The sequence below is a fragment of the Sorex araneus genome, chromosome X, assembly GCF_027595985.1.
Source record: "Sorex araneus isolate mSorAra2 chromosome X, mSorAra2.pri, whole genome shotgun sequence".
In the NCBI taxonomy this organism is placed as follows: domain Eukaryota; kingdom Metazoa; phylum Chordata; class Mammalia; order Eulipotyphla; family Soricidae; genus Sorex; species Sorex araneus.
The window spans coordinates 39,393,283-39,409,107 of NC_073313.1; the positions used below are offsets into that span (position 1 = coordinate 39,393,283).

General features: G+C 38.6%; 1 protein-coding gene across 1 annotated transcript in view; it reads left to right on the forward strand.

Moving 5' to 3' along the window:
• The window catches only part of SYTL5 (synaptotagmin like 5), a 300,140-nt gene that overhangs the window by 207,199 nt on the left and 77,116 nt on the right, over positions 1-15,825 (forward strand). The window contains exons 4-5 of the mRNA XM_012933704.2: positions 9,780-9,895; positions 12,099-12,186. Of these exons, the coding sequence (XP_012789158.2) occupies positions 9,780-9,895; positions 12,099-12,186 (204 nt within the window). The remainder of the gene's footprint in view (positions 1-9,779; positions 9,896-12,098; positions 12,187-15,825) is intronic.

Consider the following 15,825-nt stretch of genomic DNA (forward strand, 5'->3'; position numbering starts at 1 on the left):
CCTCCTACCCTCCCCAATCCCATCTCCCCCCACCCCACCCTGCCACTGTGACAGGGTATTCCCTTTTGTTCTCTCTCTCTAATTAGGTGTTGTGGTTCACAATAAAGGTGTTGAGTGGCCACTGTGTTCAGTCTCTAGTCTACATTCAGCCTGTATCACCCTTCCCCTGCATGGCCTCTGACCGCATTATACTTGGTGATCCCTTCTCTGAGTTGCCCTCTCCCCAGAATGTGAGGCCAGCCTCCATACCATGGAGTCAACCTCCTGGTACTTATTTCTACTATTCTTCTATTCTTGGGTGCTAGTCTCCTACTCTGTTATTCTATATTCCACAGATGAGTGCAATCTTTCTATGTCTGTCTCTCTCTTTCTGACTCATTTCACTTAGCGTGATACTTTCCATGCTGATCCACTTATATGCAAAATTCATGACCTCCTTTTTTTCTAACAGCTGCATAGTATTCCATTGTATAGATGTACCAAAGTTTCTTAAACCAGTCATCTGTTCTAGGGCACTCGGATTTTTTCCAGATTCTGGCTATTGTAAACAGTGCTGTGATGAACATATAAGTGCAGATGTCATTTCGAATATAATTTTTTGCTTCTCTGGGATATATTCCCATCAGTGGTATTGCTGGGTCAAATGGTAGCTCAATATCTAATTTTTTGAGAATCGTCCATATTGTTTTCCAAGAGGGTTGAAGGGTTTGATTTTTCTTTGTTAATCCTTATACCTTAGGATTTTTTTGTTCTTGAATGTAATTATCAACAATGTATTAAGTCTATTAACAGATAAAGAACTTTTGTTTCTTCTACTGGTGCTTTGGCTCTTTGAAGTTTTACACGTTTTACACATATGCATATTTCTTAAAGTTGTTTTCTCTCAAAGGATTATTTATGTCACTGTTGTCTCTTATACCCTCCCTGATTCCTGTGACTTTTATTTATTATTTACTTATTTTTATTGAATTACCATGTAATCCACAGTTACAGAGTTGTTCATGATTGGTTTTCAGACATAGTGTTACAACATTTCCCACTACCAATGTCCCCAGTTTCCTTCCTGACACATCCCACATCCCCACCACTATTCTTTTTCTGTGGCAGACACTTCCCTCTGTCTGTCTGTCTGTCCCTCCTTTGGGGCATTATGGTTTGCAGTACAGGTACAGAAATGTTTTCACATATCCCTTTACCTCCTTTCAGCACTTAGTTCTTGTCCAGAGTGATTATTTCTAACTGTCATTGTCATAGTGGTCTTTTCTCTGTCGTAACTGCCACCCTGCCCAACTTGTGGGAAGCTTCCAAACGTGGACTAGTCCTCCTGGCCTTCATTTCTACTGTCCTTATGTGTTAGTCATTAGAGCATCGTTAATCTGAACTTTAATGTATCGTCTTATTTGAAAATTTCTTAGATTACATCTCTTCAGCATGGTACATTTTCTCCATTCTCACACCTTTCTTCCAGGTATTTTGAATATGGACCCTGGTCTTATTAACATCTCAGATATCTCTTGTATGAAAGAGCTGCTTTTTAATTTTTCTGTCTTTTTATTTCTCTTTGTTTTGTATGTTTTTTTGTCTGATTTATTTGTTTTGGGGCCACATCTGGTGGTACTCAGGTCATATGTGGTGCCAGGGTCAGCTCCATGTTATTTTATTGAATTTTACTATATTTACTATCTCTCCAGCTCCTGTTTGATGTTTTATCCCACTAATTCTGTCCTTAGCTTTGTATAAGTTTTTGTTATACCAATCTATCAATTATTAATTCAGTTTTATTTTTCCACTTTAGAATTTCCTCATTTTTAATTATATTTTCTCATATACTACTTATCTTCTCTCTTTTCTAATAGTATATCTCTAATATGAGAATTCCTTATGGGACTGTTCCTTACATTTTCTTGCATTTTCTCTTAGTTTTTGCCATAAGCCTGTTAATTTTTGGTTGATGTAAAAGTATATTTAAAAATCTAAAATTTAGTGAGGCATAATAATATGTATATATTGAGCATATACATGATTTTCTTATAAGAAGATAAGGCCACTAAATTTTCTAGATGATGTTTATCAAATCAGGGATTAAACTGATTTTAAATTTGGAGCTGATCCTCTGGATACCTGATTTACTTTTGAATCATACTTACTCCTAGAAAATAGTCCTTCAGATTCTCAAAATATACCTATTTGTCAAGAAACACATTAATTATATATTTTATAGATAGTGTGGATAGGAACATTATTGTTATTTGTAGATTTGAGATGCTTATTAAAGCTATTTTTTCAGTATTACCTCCCAGTTCTTTGCCCACTAGACATGACCAAGATAAGGGTTGCCACTTCAGAACAATAAAGAAAGAAAAAGAATTTTAATAAATAACTGGCCTTCTGCTTGCAGAGGATGAGATATCTGGGAAATTTCTCACTACTTTTTTTATCCGTTTTTGTAACATGGTATTTTTTTGATCTCTAAAATGTAATCATTTCTATATTTCTTATACTAATGTTATTCTCCTCTTTATATCCTGGAGCTTTCTTTGTTCAGACAATAACTACACATTGTGATTCATGAATTCTTAAGTCAATTAAGAATTGCCTCAAATTTCTAAATGAGTTGAAGAGTTGTGTCTTTAAATTTTAAACACCACTTATATTTATTTGCTGAAGCAGAATATTTTTGTTTGTTAGTTTTGGTTTTGGACCACACCCACCAGGTTTAACGGCTTACTTTTGGCTCTGTGTTCAGAGAGCACTAATATTTGGGAATCTACCCTATATATTTCCTAGAACTGAACTCAGATCATGATACTATCTCTTCCAACCTTGGAAGCCTCTGTTTAAATTTGATACACAAGGACGTTTGTGCATTAATACACTGTAAATAAAAAGTTATGCCATTAGCTCATCTGTTAATCATTATGGAAGCCAACTGTAGGCCTGATCTTCACAAACTTTCCACTTAAATCTTGTATGATCTGTAGTAAGTTATATTAATGATTGACTGTGTTAAGGAAGTTAAATTTTGTTTTATTTTGTGATTGTTTTTGAGCCATACCGGGCAATACTCGAGGGCTACTCCTGGGTCTGTATTTAGGAATTACACCTGGCAGTGCAGGGTTACCATATGGGATGCTGGGATTAAACTTGGGTCAGTCATGGGCAAGGCAAGCACCCTGTGCCCTAAGACAGTGAAATTTGGATGTTGTGTGTTATAGCACATCAAAACACCTATTCCTATATTTCTCCCTTTCTGCTTATATACTCTATTTGTTTCATATTGTTTGTAATCTAAGCTACTACTGTCTGGAGTGCAATGTTAGATTCATGACCATGAGTGTAGGTGTTTATTCTGTATTGTTCATTGGTATAGTTTTAGTGCCTATAATAGGTAGTGAATGGATTTTTATTCAATGATTGGATGAATAAATTAATAAAATGAGTGGATATTTGATTGAATAGGTGATTATGAATAGTGAGGTCCTGGTTAACACATTTTTCCCCACCACCTTCTTATCCCCCACCCACCCCAAGTTTGTGCATTCTAAAATTAAGTAAATTATTGAATTAATGTTTTCTTCTGAATAGCATGTGGCTATAAGAAGCCACATGTAGAGTTCAACCAGTGCTTTATATACCATTGATATCAACCCCTTATCTGATGGGTATTGTGTAAATATTCACATCCAACCCCATCAAAAAATGGGGCGAAGAAATGAACAGAAACATTACCAAGGAAAAAATATGAATGGCCAAAAGGCACATGAAAAAGTGCTCTATATCACTAATCATCAGAGAGATGCAGATCAAAACAACCACGAGATACCACCTCACACCACAGAGACTAGCACACATCCAAAAGAACAAAAGCAACCGCTGTTGGAGAGGATGTGGGGAGAAAGGGACCCTTCTACACTGCTGGTGGGAATGCCGACTGGTTCAGCCCTTCTGGAAAACAATATGGATGATTCTCAAAAAATTAGATATCGAGCTCCCATTTGACACAGCAATACCACTGCTGGGAATATATCCCAGAGAGGCAAAAAAGTATAATCGAAACGACATCTGCACATGTATGTTTATCGCAGCACTGTTTACAATAGCCAGAATCTGGAAAAAACCCGAATGCCCTAGAATGGATGACTGGTTGAGGAAACTTTGGTACATCTATACAATGGAATACTATGCAGCTGTTAGAAAAAAGGAGGTCATGAATTTTGTATTTAAGTGGATCGGCATGAAAAGTTTCATGTTGAGTGAAATAAGTCAGAAAGAAAGAGACAGACATAGAAAGATTGCACTCATCTATGGTATATAGAATAACAGAGTGGGAGACTAACACTCAAGAATTGTAGAAATAAGTACCAGGAGGTTGACTCCATGTCTTGGAGGCTGGCCTCACATTCTGGGGAAAGGGCAACTCAGAGAAGGGATCACCAACTATAATGTAGTCGAAGGCCATGCGGGGGAAGGGAGTTGCGGGCTGAATGAGGGCTAGAGACCGAGCACAGTGGCCACTCAACACCTTTATTGCCAACCACAACAGCTAATTAGAGAGAGAGAACAGAAGGGAATGCCCTGCCACAGTGGCAGGGTGGGGTGGGGGGAGATGGGGTTGGGGAGGGTGGGAGGGATGCTGGGTTTACTGGTGGCAGAGAATGGGCACTGGTGTAGGGATGGGTTCCCGAACTTTGTATGAGGGAAGCATGAGCACAAAAGTGTATAAATCTGTAACTGTACCCTCACAGTGATTCACTAATTAAAAATAAAGAAATTTTAAAAAAAGAAGCCACATGATCTTTGCCAAATACATTTGCTCTTGAACAGAGTAAATTTCCAAATGTCATAAAAATTTTAACTACAAGGCAATTTGAGGTTATAAGGGCATAAGAATTAATAACAAATTGAAATTTCTGTGTCTTTGGAGATCTTAATGCATCAATACAGAACTTCTGAATCACTTATCCTTTTCATTGTTGAAACAATAACTTACGGAATGTATCTAGCTATCCATTTAATCCATCCATCTATTCATCCATGAGCCCTAAAACACTGATAGCCTATAATTTTATTAGTGGGTAGGGATTCATATACAAGCAGACATTGATTTCAAGGAAGAAGATGAGTTTATTGCATGGTCTAATCAGTAAGCTGCTCTTTACGAATTAAATGACAGAGGAAGAAACAAAGCTTTCAGTATGGCGGTCTTCTTCCTTGGTGATAACAACTTTGTTATATCCCTTTGTAACAGCCAGCAATTTACTAGAAGCTTGTTTAATTTGATGTATCAAAAATTCCTCGTTTTGAAAGCAGAAAACAGATCATTACTTCTTTTATCTTCAAGTTACTTGTTTCTGTGATCCGAGAGACCTAAACTATCAGGGTTAGGAGTACTTTGTTTGTACTCATGGAGCGATTTTTAGAAAGAAAGCACAAGCGATATTTTATTGGAAGTGACATTCTGTGTTTGTTGAGACAGAGTGAATGCTGCAGTGCCACTGGGCTGTCTCCATGTTTAATAGACCATAAAATTGAAATTTCCACCCTGACCTCCTAGAGATGAGTCAGAAAGTGACTCATTCTCTAATGAGTTGGAAGCACAACCTTTATTGTCATTTACCTTGGATTGGGTAAAATAAAGCAATTTTATGATAGTTGTACTGAAATTATTGCAGCAAGGAATGATGGGGGGAGGCTACCTGTTACAATGGGCTGAGCAACTCTTGACATTTTCTCCACCTAATTCTAACAAGGTGGTTGCTATAGGTCTGGTTTTGAAACTAAATATAGAAACAGAATGAAAGGGATCCCGATAAAGCTAGAAGGTTCATTTTGCTATCTTAATGAGATCTACCAAATTCAACATGATTATGTCAGCCAAGCTAGTGGCCAACGCACACGAAGATAGTCATAATGAATGTTCTTTTTTTTCCTAATTAGTACCCCAGTTGATCTCAGAAAGACCCCGAGATTAAAAAAAATTATGACAGGGAATCAAAAAAATGAAATACTTCAAATAGGGTATTGATGAGCTGATTTATATTCATGGCATCTTATGACATTTTATGCTGCTATCTGTCCTTGTGAGAATGTTTTTTTTTAATGAAGGAGCAACTGATATTTTTTTGGATGAATTGGTAGCGATTACTGAAATAGATGAAGCAGAAATGAAATGCTTAAAATACGAATTTGTTCGTTTGTTTGGGGCACACTCGACAGTGCTCAGGAATTACTCCTGGCTGTGCTTGGGGGACCATATAGGATGCCATGGATCAAATCTGAGTCAGTCAGGTGCAAGACAAATGCCTGCCCCACTGTGCTATCACACTGGCACCTGAAATATGATTTTTGATGGTAAAATGTAAAGAAATAATCATTGATAGTTGGGACATAGGAGGTGAAAGAGTGTGTGTGTGTGTCTGTGTGTGTGTGGAGGGGTGCTTTATTATGAGAAAGAGATATGCACCTCTCAAACCTGATCTGCCACTTCACTGCGGGTCTTGGTACTTACAGGTAGGCCATTGTGGTCTCCCACTTTACATAAGCTTTATCATAGCACTAGTATCTAACAAGATTACTCTGCAAATATTATGAAGTGAGACAAATTAAGAACACTTCATTACCTTGTCTGGGTGCAGAAGAAAAGATGACTATTGAAACCACAGACATCGCTTTTCTTAGCAATATGAATGACTTTATTCCTTACCAATTACAGCTTTAGCTTTATTCTATTCTGCTCTCCCTCAAGATGCATTTGATGAAGATATCAATGATAGAATTATTTCCATTTAATCAAGAAAAAAATCTAATATTCTCTTGAACTCTCCCAACATAGCCTAATGTTAAACCCAAGTAAGATAACAAATTCTAATGCCCTACTACTGAGACACCCCATAGTTTTCATGGATGTGTTTCACTTTATTGTAATGAAAGTCTCAATTTGTTCAAATGATAGTGGGTTTATTTATGACACACACACATACACATACCTGCAGACTCACATACACACTACCTCTCATAATATGAAATAAAATGCTGAGCATTATTTCTTGGCTCCTATAGGATTTTACACTTTCTTAGGGCTTTATTTATTATAGCTGACAACTCTGAGCTCTTTTCTGAAAAGTTTTACCAAATGGAAAAGCTTTCTGTATTCTGTTTTCTGCTATCATGACTTTATACTGTGAGCAGATTATGTTATTTATTCCATATGAGCTTTGGTTTCCTTATCCATAAATTGAGACAGAATAGCTAGTTTAGGATTTATAGCGAGGATTAGAGTGTCATATGTAAAGTACACTACTCAGTGCGTGGTATGCACTCACTAGGCATTCATTCCCTGCTCTTCTGCCAAGCATTCTATCTTACTTTCTGGACCTGGGAAAGTAACAAAGGCAGAATCACAGACTGTTTTGATGTTGCCGAGCTCTGTGCTGACAGGTGACTCAAATGTGTTGTCTGAGTAGAACAAATTTAGGACTATAAATATTGCTCATGCAAGGATAGAAGAGGTGATGACTCAGTTCTGGGCGGATTTTGTTTGGGTTAGGTGTTGGCAGCTCTAGGTGTCTGTGGTAATAATAATATGGATATCCATTTCCCAGGTCATGTAGACTGTCAGTGTACCAGTTGTTCCTGTGACATGTAAAAACTTCATTACATATCCTTAGGACATTAAAGAAACAACTTGAGATTTTTGGCATGCTTCTAAAGGATGGTTTTCAATCACTGAAACCTTTATTTCTCTTGTTCCCATTTCTTTTTATGTAAACTCTTCGCCTATTGCATAAGTTGACAATTTTTAGTACAGTCCCAGAGAATACAAATTTTAGACAGACTATGTGGTATCTGCTACAACTACTCTGATTTTCTGTTGTGACAGAAAATCAGCTAGAGACAATACATAAAGGGTTATAACTTTGTTCTGTAAAACCTGAGTTATGAATATTGAATTTTAAATATATCATGATTTTCATGTGTCGTGGAATACGGTAGTTTCTCTTTCTAGTGACGAAATTCCCATTGCCTCCAGAACAATATCCCTATTCCCTAGTATAAAATTTGAAGATTTCCATTATTTAACACAAATCTTCCTTTACATTGGATCCATTTTTTGCATTGCCAAGGACAGAACTCAACCTCCTTTCCCCCACCCCCTCCAGCCTCCAGTCCTGCTGTTCAACCTGGTTTTCCATTACAGTCCTCCATAGAGCTAGGAACTGAGGAATATAAACCAAACACCTCTATAAACAAGTTCTGAGAGTGGTACATAGGCCAAAATAACTAGGGTAATAGATTGGTGTGGCCATTGCAGGTGGGACCAGAAAGATGGGTCAGATTATTTTGAGATCCAACTTTTCCACCTTCAACATTTAATTGATTGTAAAATCCAGGCAGCCCCTTCCATCTATCTACAGTTCTAATTCATCTCTTTGTTCTGTTAACTTTCCTATCACCCCAGCATGAATATTGATACTATTCTCCCTGTTACTATGCACAGTCTGTCACTTTGTTCTATTGTCTCTCCACTCCTACCCAGGTATCAAATTACTACAAGGTGTCTTTCTAAAATTGTCTTATCATGGCCCCTTTGTCATCACCAATCAGCACTTATTACCAATTTTTTCTGTTGATTCTCACCAACGCAGTGGTTAGTCCTTGGCCAGGCTGCTCGGGTGGAAGCCAGGCCCTACTACTCACCAGCTATGATATATGATAACATGCTTTTCATTTTATTGCTTTCCTCATCTATGAAATGGAGTTCACAATGTTCACACAGAGTCACGTGGATAAAAATATTTGGAGTAATTTGGGCCAACCTCATCTGGGGGATTTTCAGGGACTATTCACAACGTACTCGGGGGGTGCTTTCACAGTGCTCAGAGGACCATGTGGTATCAGGAATGTAGCCCAGGCCTCCAGCATGCAAAACACATGCACTATCCCTTTCAACTATCTCCTTGACACTATATTGCCAAGAAGATAGTAACTTTTAAAATACATCTATAGTTTTAAGCACACACACGTTTTCAAAATTACACTGATTTTATATATACTTAATTTATAAAATATAAGTATATTTCATGGAAATATGTATTTTTAATTGCATTTATTTAAAAACATATTTATTTTAAAAGATAGCAAATTTTAAAAATAAGAATAAAGAGGGCCTAGAGCAATAGTATAGCTGGTAGAACACTTGTCTTGCACCTGGCCCACCTGAGTTCTATTTCCAGGACTCCATGTCCCCTGAACACTACTGGGTATGACCACCAAACCAATAATCATAATATTAAGCATAAAGACTCAATAGCGAGTGCTGGTATATAGAATGTATTTAACTAATTATAATAGCTAATTCAGACGACTGGAGTGATAGCACAGCGGGTAGGGCGTTTGCCTTGCATGAGGCTGACCCGGGTTTGATTTCTCCATCCTTCTCAGAGAGCATGACAAGCTACCGAGAGTATCCCGCCGGCTCGGCAGAGCCTGGCAAGCTACCCATGGCGTATTCAATATGCCAAAAACAGTAACAAAAATGGAGTTTCAAAAATGGAGACGTTACTGGTGCCCGCTCGAGCAAATCGATGAGCAATGGGATGACAGTGACAGTGACAGTAACAATAAGTTTAATGGCTAATTGGCCATTATAACTCCCCATAAAATGCTGCAACATTTGAGATGAACTCTGTAATTAATTGGTTATCTTTTATCTTAGAATTTTGAATTAATTTTTTGGTTACATCATTGATATTCATTTCTCTCCTTTTTCTCTTGGGTAGACAACTAAAGGTTATAACTGGTGAATGGTTTTTTGAAGAAAAAGCAAAGCGTTTCAAGCAAGTCAACACTCCTGGAACTGAAGTTATCCGACATTCCATCTTAAGAAGAAACCCAGGTAATTAAAGCCATTGTTTTCTTTCACAACAGCTTTGCTTTTCATTTTGGTGATTGAAATAACATCCTTGTGTTATGAAGCAAATGAGCACACTTGAATTTCTTCAACCTCTTTGGCTGTATCAAAACCTCAGCATTGAATCTAAATCTGCAATTCATGCAAGGGTAAAGGAAATTAGATAAAATGAAAATCTTGTGATTGTCCATATATCTGACACATGAAGATTTTTAGAGGAGGTAATTAGCTTCATTACTGATAGTTTCTTTCCCTCTATGCACTTCTAGTATTTTTAAGAAAGCAGCCAAAAATCCACATGAGTTAAATGGTTCATACTGGGAACACAGGCCCTAATTTTTCAACAGGAATTATTTTTCTGATTCGGTGATTTTTAACCAAATATTAATGTTATGCACTCGACACAACCCCCCATTTTCCCAATCTGGAGAAGCATTTTTTTTTCAGTGCAGGAAAGGGGTTTATTACAAGGATGAGAAAATAGTATGAGTATATTATGTTTAAAATCCATGTTAAAGATTTTATTCAATTGTTTATTATTGCAATTATCAGTAGACCTTGAAAATTGCTCTTCTTTGTTAATGACTGTTCTGAAGAACACAACAACAAAAAATAGTTAGGCCTCACAAATTTCACAAGCTATTGATTGTTTCAAGTGCCAGTAATAAAGTTGGTAAAGTCTCAATAATATAGAAAAATGTTTTATGTCATCAGTTGTAGATTAAGTTACACTTGGAAGGTCTGGTGTTACAGCGTGCTCAGGTCAGTCACTCAACATTGAAAATCTTTTGACTATATCCTCAGTCAGTCAAGATTGGATGGGTGATGAAATGGCCAAATTTAGCAAAAATTCAAAGAAAAAAGTGAATTTTTTTTTTTTTGGTTTTTGGGTCACACCCAGCGATGCACAGGGGTTACTCCTGGCTCTTCACTCAGGAATTACCCCTGGCGGTGCTCAGGGGACCATATGGGATGCTGGGATTAGAACCCGGGTCGGCCGCGTGCAAGGCAAACGCCCTACCCGCTGTGCTATCGCTCCAGCCCCTGGAGAAGCATTTTTAAATTTAAGGGAGTATTTGTGGTTGTCATGACAATGGAGTAGGAATTGATATCATTAAGTAAGTGGGCAGAAGCCAGAGAGATATTAAGTGGCCCCATATGCAAAGGACAGTTTCAGTAAAAACTTACACTGGCACCAAACGCAAATAGCACTGTAGCACTGTCAACCATTGTTCATCGAACTTGGGTCGACCGCATGCAAGGCAAACTCCCTACTCGATGTGCTATCGCTCCAGTCCAAACACAAATAGCACCTTTAAAATGTTGTTCTGTGCATTCAGGCCATTTAATGGACTGATTAGTGAGTAAAAGTTGTGTTTCAAACACATTTCTCATGTATGATGGAAGGAAAGGTAGCTTTTGACTTATTCCTATGCTACCTCTCATATACCACAGATAAGTGCCCTAGCCAATGTTCACCAGATAGTACTGGTAGCCTTGAAACTAGTTCTACTTTTACTTCTGGGAGCAAGGAAGGGCTTGCAGGCAAGATCAGGTCTGATGCCTAAGAGGAACCAAGTAGAGAAGAAACATTTAACTGATTGATTCCTCCACTCAAACTTAGCTTCCTCCAGAGTGTAGACTTCCTTTTTTTTAACTCTTAACGATTTATTTATTTATTTTTTTGTTGAAATATTGAATATAATCAAAGTAAAGTGAAAATAAAGGGAAAAAAATGAAAAAAAAATAAATAAATCAGAGTGTAGACTTTCACTTGAACCATGAAGTGTGTGCACAGGTGTCCACTAGCTCCAATGTAGTCCAGCCGACGTGCTTATAAGCCAGGGAATCCTTTCTAGAATCCTATGCTGGAATTCCTTTCGATTCCTTTCTAGGAATTTGGAGTTTTCACGAACCCAAGCTCCTCTATCCTAAAGTATCTGTGGAAGGGAAAGTTTATCTGAGCACACATTCCACTGCTGAGTCCAGATCATCTGGAACACCCAACAATTTAGACAAAACTCTTTGACTAGGAAGCTTGGGATGGTAGTATCATTGCCAGTTTTTATAGATGGTTTTGTTCTCAGCAAATGTAGAGAAGTCAATACAGATCAGCACATTGCTCTGGTTTCCGGTCATTTTGTATGAAAAATTGTCTCCTGAGCTCTTCTTGTTTGTGTGTAACAAGGAGCGGAAGGAATGCAGAATGAAGAAAAAACCTTCCAGGATCCAGAAAAATCAGACCTGCCACCTTCTGATCGGCCCAAGAGAAAAGGGTAAGACATGATTTTGTCAAGGAAAGAAATGTTTTCTAGTAATCTCTGAAATAACGACTTCTTGGATTTGCAAGTCTGATTGTTACTATTATCTCTGATTATTTGTCTCATAAAATGCAATTTTTTATTGCTTTCAATTCTTAGATAAATAAAGGTCCCTTCTGACCTGAGTATGTAAGAGTCTTTCCATCTTTTGCACATATGGCCGTCTACCTAGTGCTTCCCATTACTTATAGGTAGACTTCTTGTCAGTCAAGTTTTGTCTTTCCAGAGAAGGTCTTTAGTGTAGAAACAACTTCCCACCCCCAACTAAATGCTGATATGATATAGTGAAAGGCGAAATCAGAAATTTGTAAGTGGCTATAAAACATTATATTTCCTTTCGAAAAATCAAGCCTTCCTTTCCAGAAAAAAAAGAGAATCATTTATTATTAGAAAGCAAATCTGTTTGTTATCTATCAAGAATAAGGGTGTGAAGCCAGATTCAGGGAGGTCATGGGAAACTGGAGGTTAGTAGATGCTATCAAAGGAGTCCCCCCGACAACGCTCTAAGGACTAGAGCAAAACATATGTTTCAGAGCCTTGCAGTTTTCAGTCTTCCTGCCACAGACAATCATGGGCCTATCTGGTGGCTGAAGAGGTAAAAGTTCTGCTGCACCACGGCACTGTCAGGTGCTAATCTGATAATGTGTGTCCTGCTATGAGCAGCTCTCTCCGTGTGAGAGCTTGCAGATGTTTGAGCTTTCTCCAGATCTTCAGAAAGACTTCAGTTTGGGTTGTTTTTTTCTTTCTTTTTATTCTGTTTTATAATTTTAAACAAAGTAACAGTGAAACATAAATGTCCTCAAACTCTCATGACTAATCAGACTTCATGAATTATTGACCAACGGGGAAAGATCGCCTAGAGTTATCCTCCTTCCTGCTATGTTCAATCTCTATTTTATTCCTCAGGTTTCAGCAGTTGCTCTGCCTGTGCTTCACTGCGTTGACACCACAGTTCCACTCCCACCCCTTGCAGAAAAACAGGCTTAATCATAAGTCCCTTTAGAACGGAACAAGTAGCTAGCTGTCTGTTTTGTTTTTGTGCTCCAGCCTCCAGCAGGTTATTTGGCTCTTCAAAAACAATCAATGGCTTAAAGAAATAAGTCGCTTAAAGCTCACAAGGACCTTCTAGGGTCTGTATTTGGTAGATTTCAGCCGAGGCATCAGTGCTTAGGCTGCAGGATGGGATCTGCAGATGGCAGACAGGAAGTAAGTTGCTAAAACAATTAATTCTATAAACCCTGATGGTTCTGTTGTGGGTGACTAAAATCATATGACAGCCTCAAGAAGGGAGTCTAGTGATTCCCTTCTCTACCCAACTTAGTCCACCAGAGAACTGCCTGGAAATGTGGGGCTGAGGAGAGTCTGTTCTGAGCACCTGCAAGGTTTGGGCCTGATGTGTCACCAGCCCCAGGAGGTAGTAGTCAAACAGTACCTGAGTTGCACTTGTTCTGCCCAGAAAATGATCTCTGCCACCAATACCTCAGGAAGTGTAGAACCCAGGCTAGAGTGAGGAATTGATCTTCCTAGCACAGGAAAGTCAGAGGATGGAGCAGTAGTACATTGGGTAGCGTGTTTACCTTGCATGCGGCTGACCTGGGTTTGATCCCCAGCATCCCATACGGTCCCCCGAGTTCCACCAGGAGTAACCTCTGAGCATCACTGAGTGTGATCCTCCCCCAAACAACAAACAAACAAATCTTAAAAAGAAAGAAAGAAAAGGAAAGTCTGTTGTAAATTCTACCAGGTCTCCTAAAGAGTCTTTCTTCAGAGTAAAAATTTCAGGAGAGAAAGTATAGCAAAGTGAAACAATTTTATTTAGAGATTATGAAGGAAAAACAGATAATAAAATGTTTGAAGAAAAATTATGGTGTTTTCTACAGGAGAGAGAGCCCTGCAAGGCTTTGGGGATAGTTGTATATGGATAGTCTTCAAATTGCCTTGGTCTGGAGGTTTTTTTGTAGGCATTGAGAGTTATTCAGGGTATTTGGTACAGAGTAAGAGTTCTGAACTTTTGATGATCTTCCTTTATTTCCTTATCCGCCTTTTGTTTCTGCTGAAGCTTCTCCACCTATCAGGGGCCCAGACTTCTCTTGAGCAATTACCAGCGCCACTTGAAATCTTATTGGGCCTCAGTTGCTCTGTCCACAGAGTGCTTCTTCCCAATGAATGCTCTTGGTTACTTTAGAGCTGGGGATCAAGTAACTTCTTGAAATCCCATCTTGGTTTTATTACTTACTGAGAACTTGTCACAGATCTCCCCAGCCATCTACCTGTCTACTTCATTTCCAACAGTGATAGCACTGGGCCCTTCTAAACTTAAAACTGGGATGTGATGGTTGTCAGGAATCTAGGAATGTAACACATCAAGTTACAAAAGGGACACACCTGAAAAGTGAGTATATAGAGAAGGAAATTAGCATAATATAGGAGGACGATAACACTGCCTGAAAGTTGGTCTGAAACAAAGTGGGTATAAATGAACTGCAAGAGATGAAATAAGGCAGGGCTGGAGCAATGACACAACGGGTAGGGCGTTTGCCTTGCATGTGGCCAACCCGTGTTCAATTCCCCGTGTCCCATATGGTCCCCTGAGCACTGCCAGGGTTAATTCCTGAGTGCAGAGCTAGGAGTAAACCCTGTACATCACCAGGTGTGACCCAAAAAGCAAAAAAAAGAGAGAGATGAAATAAGGCAATAAGTAATTATTAACTAAGTGACTTAGTGTTTGTTGTCAGTGTCAGTGAAGCACAGGGTCATCCTGAAAGACATTAAATTGTAGTAAGTGGAACTTGACAAAAAACTTAAAAAGGGCCCAACATTTTCTTAAAAGAGGCGAAGGGTAATTCTGGTAATTCTAGGTGGGGACTCCTTAAAAAGAGCAGAGATGGGGACCAGAGTGCTAGCAGAGTGGGTAGGGCTCTTACCTTGCATATCATCCAATACTCCATATGGTCCCCTAAGTCCCACCAGGAGTGATGTCTGAGTGCACAGAGCCAGGTGTAATCACTGAGTAATGCTGGGTATAAACATTCCCACACACACACCTTCCCCCCTCCCCAGATATTTTTAAAAAACTTAGAAGCAGGTGAGATAGTACAGGAAATAAGGTACTTGTCTTGCCAGTGGCTGACCCTGGTTGATTTCTGGTACTGCATAAGGATAAGGTCCAAGTCTTAGGAGTGAACCCTGAGTATTGCCCCAAATTTGGGAATGGCCCCAAATTAAAAAACAAAACAATAGAAGTGCATTGATGGGGATGTGTATAAGATGGTTATCAGAGTAGCTTAGATTGACATTCTATTAAGTACTGTTCTTATACACACAAAATGCATTTTTCAGTTAGATTGAAGTTTTTGACAGTTTGACAAGATAGTCTTCCAGGGGTCTTTGAGACAGAGACAACCTGGCAGATTCTATTAAGATTGTCCCAGTTCCTCGGGATATGTCATTCTCCTTAGGAGACAGTAGAATGTAAATAAATTGGCCTTTCCCAGTGCATCATAAAAAGATTATAGTCCAGTGCATCATAAAAAGATTATAAACTTAGCCTAAGCGAATACCTGGGTTGAGGGTGTGGTGCTGGAAGAATTCATG